The 6,392-nt window shown below is 55.5% G+C and overlaps 1 protein-coding gene across 1 annotated transcript; it reads right to left on the bottom strand.

Moving 5' to 3' along the window:
• Positions 1-708: 708 nt before the first annotated feature.
• On the bottom strand, positions 709-6,388 carry NOP2 (NOP2 nucleolar protein). Its single transcript, XM_087756050.1, has 16 exons — positions 6,149-6,388; positions 6,020-6,065; positions 5,849-5,937; positions 5,020-5,288; positions 4,680-4,723; positions 4,357-4,514; positions 3,372-3,571; positions 3,180-3,269; positions 3,013-3,100; positions 2,776-2,916; positions 2,459-2,598; positions 2,097-2,186; positions 1,682-1,804; positions 1,500-1,597; positions 1,278-1,408; positions 709-1,167 (listed from the first exon to the last, which is right to left on the bottom strand). The coding sequence occupies exons 1-16, from the start codon at positions 6,252-6,254 to the stop codon at positions 914-916; spliced, it is 2,067 nt and encodes a 688-aa protein (XP_087612176.1). The 5' UTR covers positions 6,255-6,388; the 3' UTR covers positions 709-913.
• Positions 6,389-6,392: the final 4 nt, after the last annotated feature.

The raw sequence follows: 6,392 nt of genomic DNA, 5'->3' as shown, positions 1-6,392 counted from the left end.
CTGGCAAGACAATCACAGAAACAAGAGTTACGCCTCAGGTCTGCTGCACACCCAACTCCACGCACGCAGCGGTGGAAGAGAAGCTGGAGAGCGTGCTTGGTAGAAAGCTTATTCACGAATCATCTCTAGAAAAAGATTCGTCCACCGGAGAGCAGAGCCAAAGAAGATATCAACTCACGCTGACGAGGGAAAAGGACCTGGGCTGATGTTTAAATCGAAACAGCCCAGACCGCTGCTTGTTACACCTCAAGGAGAAGCAACCACACCTTGGTGAACAAAGAGGCGAAAGAACGTGATCGTACAGCTCCAGGAGCAGCAGCGATCCCTGCCGCAGCTTGGGAGGCCAAGGACCAAGGGACTGCTGGAGACCAGCACGAGGGCGAAACGGGGACAATCGCAACAGTGAACCGGACAAGCACACAGTGACGACGGGGAATTAGGGACCAGCATGGGACCCCCGGCCCGGGAGCCCCAGCCCTGCCCTAGCACCCTGCTGACAGGCACCGCACAATACAGCCTTCACCCAGGCAGCCAGGATTTCAGCTCCTGCTGCTGCTTCACAAAGATCCGTGTTGCAGAGCGTAAGAACGGACACCAGAAATGCCAGAGCATCAGATGGGAGCGGAAGGGGTTTCTGCTGCAGGGGAGCAAGGGGACACGGCAGAATTCTGTATTCCGTGTTCAAGGGAAAAGGACAAGACTCGGAGCAAGAGTATAAAACTTTTAATGGGTCAGCGCATCAGTCCCTGATGCAGAAGGAAAGGAGCAAAGGGGGCTGTAGCTGTCCCAGGTCTCAGCGCTGTAGAGATGATCTGCACAGAGCGGGAAAGACAAGGCGGCACGTGCGTAGCTGCAGCAGCCCCCAGCCTTTGCTCTCCAAGGAGAGGCCGACCACCTGGAAAAGCAGTTCCTCTCACTGTCCATTTGGTTTCGCTCTGTGCTTCTTCCTGGTAGGGACTTGAGGACGCGTCATTTTGGCAGCGGGCCGGCCAGCCTTCAAGGGTCTCCTCTGTGCCTGCAACAAACGCCTCTTCTTCAAATCAGGCTGTGGCAGCTTCTGCTCTCTGTCAGCTTTTGATCCCTCAAGTTTCTTCTTTTTTGGCTGAGGCTCCGTGGCGGTATCAGGGGCAGCAGACGGAGCTGCGGCTTCCACAGCAGGTTCTTCATCTGAAACACGAGAGAAAGGTGACGTAAGAAGAACCCGCGTGGCTTCTGCAGGGGAAGCAGCCTGTGGGAGCAGGCCCAGGCAGCCTGGCTGCGCTCCAGCACTAGCTTACCTTTTTGTGCCTGGGGGATGGCATTGGAGAATTTCTTGAACTTGGCAACGAAGAACCCATCCATATTATGCGTGTGGGGATAGAAACGCCGCGTAGACTTGAGGGAGGGGTGGAAGCGACGGTCCTTGAACCTGGAGGAGGAAGCGGGGTGAGAAGCGATAGAATGCCTCTGCTCAAACTTCACCCCCAAGGAACGCATGCAGCTTGTGACCTGGCACGCACCTGGTGAAGCCTTCCTTGCCAAAGTCCAGGCCTGTGGCCACCAAACGAACGTTGCGTTTCTTCAGGGCGTAATCCACAACCCACTCGTTCTCCTCCACCTGCCAAAGACTAAGCGTTAGGATCCAAAGCTCAGCAGTCCCCCGAGTAGGAGATGACCGCAGCAGAGCGTGGAAGGAACTTACCATGATGGAGCAAGTGCAGTAGACAATGTAGCCCCCCGTCTCTGAGGCAGCGTTGACTGAATCTATAGCGCTAAGAATCAGCTCCTTCTGCAGGTGAGCACAGCGCAGGATGTCTTTCTCATCCTGAAAGAGAAAGACAGGTTAGGATAGCAGAGGCACAGGGAAGCACCCCAGGCCTCTGTTGTGGATGGAGGGACGACAGGAGAGCAAAGCACACATGATATAGAAGATTCTGGAGTCTTCTGCAGAACTAACCTCAAAAAAACCTAGCTCTGGGACAACACACAAAATAGGAAGGAGAAGGAAAAATCAGCGTCCCTATTGCAGGCATCTCTCGAGAACAAAGCTGTCCCAAAGTCCTTCCTCTCACGAATCATGCTTGAGTCCCCATCTTGTGTCCCCACTGGTCACTCACCTTGTTGGTTTTGACAGCAGGATCCTTGGAAATGACGCCCGTTCCGCTACACGGAGCATCAAGCAAGACCCGGTCAAACCCTCCAAGCACCTACAGGCAGATATATGTTTGGAATTACGCTCACAGGTGGGGACTCGGAACAAGACCAAGACTAGAAGGGGAACCAGGAGACCGGGAAGGCAGAAAAGATCCCTCGCTCCTCCCTGCCCACCTTCCCATCTCCATATCAAATAACAAACACGCTCCCCGGCAGATCTGTGTGCCATGACAAGTGGCTTTGGAGAATGCAGCTTTACTAAAGGGACAGCAGAGCAGCTCTAGGTAGGCACAGTAAGGAAGCCTCAAAGCAGGCAGGAACGTACCTTGGGGAACTGGCGTCCATCACAGTTGCTCACCACAGCATTGGTGACTCCCAGCCGATGCAAGTTCCCTACCACGCTGTGTAGCCGCTCGGCATTGCTGTCATTGGCCAAGATCATACCCGTGTTCTTCATAAGCTGAGCTGCCGGAGGGAAAGACGCATCAGCAAGGGGCTAAAAACTTCATGCGCTTTTGCCCATAGGGGCAGCCGCCCCCCTCCTTTCCTCGAGTTCAGTCCCCCTCTGTTCCCTCTTTCTGTATAGACCAGTGGAAACTCATCGCTTCCCAGAGCCTCCCTCCCAAGGCTCCAGGGTGGTACCTATGTAGCTGGTCTTGCCTCCTGGGGCACAGCACATATCCAGGATGCGTTCGTTCTCCTGTGGAGCCAGAGCCATGACAGGGAGGAGACTGGAGGCTCCTTGCAGCATGTAGTGCCCAGCCAGATACTCAGGGGTGGCACCTGGGCAGGGAAGGCAGAACAACAGAAGATGACACGTGAAAGAAAGGGAGCCAAGAGGGGGTCAGCTCAGCCCTACGACAGGGAGGGTGATCTCACCGATGGGCACAGAGGAGTCATAAATAACAAGTCCCGTTTTCGACCACTTCCCCAAGGGGTCGAGATTCACACCACGGTTGATTAGAGCCTGCAAGACAAGGAGATGGGACTGAGACACCGCCCTGCGTGACAGGCGGCGCAGGAGACAACCGCAGGTTCCTGCTCACCTGCGCCAGGTCCCGTCGCCGCGTCTTGAGTGTGTTGGTGCGAATGGTCACAGGGCGGGGAACCTCATTGGCTTCCAGGAAGTTTATCAGCTGGATGAAAGAAGGGACAGCGAATAGAGATAAAAACGAAGACCAGAGGAGGCAGCCAAATCCTCACCAGTCAGCAAAGATACGGGCAGGGCAGGATCCTACCTCAGGGAGCGGGAAGATATCCATGAGCTTCGTGAGCAAGAAGTCACTGTAGGAATAGTAGGCAGCCATGTCCCGGCGCAGCAATGCGAGGTACTCCTGTCGGGTGCGTCCTTCCTCCCGCTTCACCGCGAAGTCCTGCAGCACCTCCATGTTGCCCTTGATGCGCTGGTGAATGATGTGCAGGTCAGGTGGCTCAGCAGGTAGAAAGACTGTTAAGGAATCGTAAACAGCTGAGAAACCCGCACACAGGCTCTTTACAAGCACGATCGGTCATGCAGGACTTCTGCATCGCACCAGAAAGGCCTTGTTGGAATACGCTTTCATCAGAGCTCAGCAGAGGGGAGGGATTCAAAGGATGGAACCAGACAAAAAAGTTCACAAGGCAGGAACTACAAGGTATTTAAAAGAATTTGGCCAGTTACTTTAGATAAGCAGAGAAAAATAGGAAAAAGAAGACAACAAAAAAGTCTTTTAATCCTGAAAACATTACCTGGAGCAGAAAGGAGACTAGAAGTTCCCCAAGGGCAACTAAGGGGTACAGAGGAGAAGGAGGAGAGGCAAGATTAAATTGTACTGGGGGGCAGGAAATTAAAACCACCAAAGGCCAAGAGCGAGCGCTTTGGCTGCTGGAATCGCTATCATCAGAGGCTCTAGGAACGGGTTAGACAAACACCTGCCAGGAAAGTCAGGGTACAGAGGAACGGACTACGTGGCAAGATATCCACGTACATTTAGGACTAGAAAGGAAATCGGGGAAGGCTCCAAGCTCCATGCAGGGCGTAACAGACTTCCTAATGGTGCTGTACAGAAGCGCAGCATTGTATACTCTCTATTAGGGCAACTCATCTAAAAATACTTTGTCGTGCACAAAACGCTCTTGCTAAGCAATGCTCACGATAAAGCGCAAATAAAGCTCTTCAGTTGTATCCAGGCCCCATGCTGCTGCACACGTACGGCTCGTGGATGTCACGGATAAAAAGGATATCCTCTCTCTCAATCTGTTCGTTACTCGGCAGTTTAAATTGTTCGTCTATGTCCAGGTTGAGCTGCAGATCCGGGCTCTCTTCCTCCTTCTGTCCCATTTTCTGCCCGCTCGCCTCCTCTGCCACCTCCTCTTCGCTGTCATCTTCACTAAGGCCTCCCCTAAGGACAAAGAACAGGAGGGATGTTTTACACCAGCACAGTATCACGCAGGCGCTTCACAACTACCGTTTCTTAGATGGCAGAGAGGCCAGAAGAATAAACAACACCGGCTCCTCGTCGAACCAGGAAAGACTCTGCGGACTAGGGATGTTCTCAAAGCCTCACCTGTCAGCCTTCCGCTTCAGGGCAGCTTTTTCAATAGGCAGCAACTAAACAGAGACAAAAGATTAATGAAACAACGTCCCCAGGCGCCCCCCTTACTTCCCACCATCTGTGAAATTTTATCTGCTCTGTTTAAAAAGGACAACAAACAAAAGCACCGCATGCTACGCTGGGATCAGTTGCTAAACTTGAAATTGTTCTTGTGAGGGGAAGAAGGGGAAAGCTCTCCCCCACCTCACCATCCACCCCCCAGTAACGTCACCCTTTTCCCCCAGGCCTGATGGTTCCTTTCAGCCAGCAAAGTCAAGTATTTCTTGCGTAAGTAAGGGCAAAAAGCTCCTACCTCTTCTTCCTCTGATGATAAGGCACCATAATCATCCACCATCTCCTCGCTGCTCCCATCCTCCTCCTCCTCCTCCATCTCCCAGCTGCCCTCTTCCACCTCACCATCGCTGGATAACTCCAGGGTGTTTCCTTTGGACGGGGTTTTCTTGGCTTTGGCCGGAGCCAGCCATTTTGAATTGTCATCACTGAAGCCAGACTGCCCACGAGGGGCTTGTCCTGCTGCCTTTACGGCACGGTTCTCCTTCTGTGGGGGTACCTGCTCTTTAACTAGAGGTAAAAGAAGTGGTTAGAAGTTCAGCGTTGTTCTCAAAAGCAGCTGCCCTGTCTTTTTAATTGTTATACAAAAGGGACCTTCATCCTAGCCCTGAGCTGCCTGTCCAAGGGAAGGGATGCTTGCTCCCCGCAGCAGTCTTCTCCGTCATAAACAAGGGCACGTTCTCACCTCTCCCCCAATGAAACCTCGAAGAGATCTAACCAGGATCACCAAAGAAAAGCACAGCTACAAAGCTCTTATGGCATTTACTCCGACACAGTAGGCCGCCCTGCTTCCCCGGTCTCTGGCTATCCTTCCTTCTTCCCACTGCGACGGCTTCCCAGGCGACGCAGGGCGCGAGGCAGCGAGCCGCAGAGCCTCAGCGACCCGTCCGCCTCGCCGGGAGCGGAGGTAGGGTCACAAACGGCTTTAACGTATGGGAGAGAGGCCTTTTACCGCTTGGTTGCCAGGCAACGACCAGAAATGAGGGGAAAAATCGTTTAAAATAGTGAAATTCCATCTGTTCCGTGCCGTAACGAGGAGGCGGGGGGCGGCAGGGCGGGGTGGCACTCACCTGCCGGCTCTGGCCTTCCTCCTCCTCCTCCTCCGAGCGGCCTCCTCCCCGCCGGGGCGCTGCCCGCCGCCAGCCGCCTCTTCGCAGCCCTGGATCGGGAGGGGAAGCGGCGGTCGGGTCAGGTCAGAGCCGGCCCCGCCGCCCCGCCGCCCCAGGCCGTCCCCCCCTCACCTCTTCCTCCCGTGACTGGAAAGCTTCTTCCTACCGGTCTCCGGCTCTGAGGAAAGACACGCAGCGGGCGGTCAGTCAGGCGGGCGGGGGGGCGGGCGGCCCGCAGCGGCGGCACCGGGCCGGACTTACCTGGCGGGAGGAAGCGGGCCAGCTCCACCTCGGCCCCCCGCTGCTTGCGGGCCTTGCGCCCGGGGCCGCGCTTCCCCTTCGCGCTGGGGTCCAGCTTCCGCCCCATGGCGCGGCGGCAGCGGTCGGCGGCAGCGGGCCCGCCGCCCCACGTGCAGGCCTCCCCGCCGACGGCGCATGCGCGGGACCCCGCCCCCGCCCTCACCCCATTGGCCGATGGCGCCGCGCCTGCTCGCTGAGTGGCTCG

This window comes from Nipponia nippon, unplaced genomic scaffold (assembly GCF_047370975.1).
Source record: "Nipponia nippon isolate SJK-2023a ecotype South Korea unplaced genomic scaffold, ASM4737097v1 scaffold_2, whole genome shotgun sequence".
NCBI classification, from domain to species: domain Eukaryota; kingdom Metazoa; phylum Chordata; class Aves; order Pelecaniformes; family Threskiornithidae; genus Nipponia; species Nipponia nippon.
The sequence above is the reverse complement of the archived record's forward strand: the minus strand, read 5'-3'. Positions and strand labels throughout refer to the sequence as shown.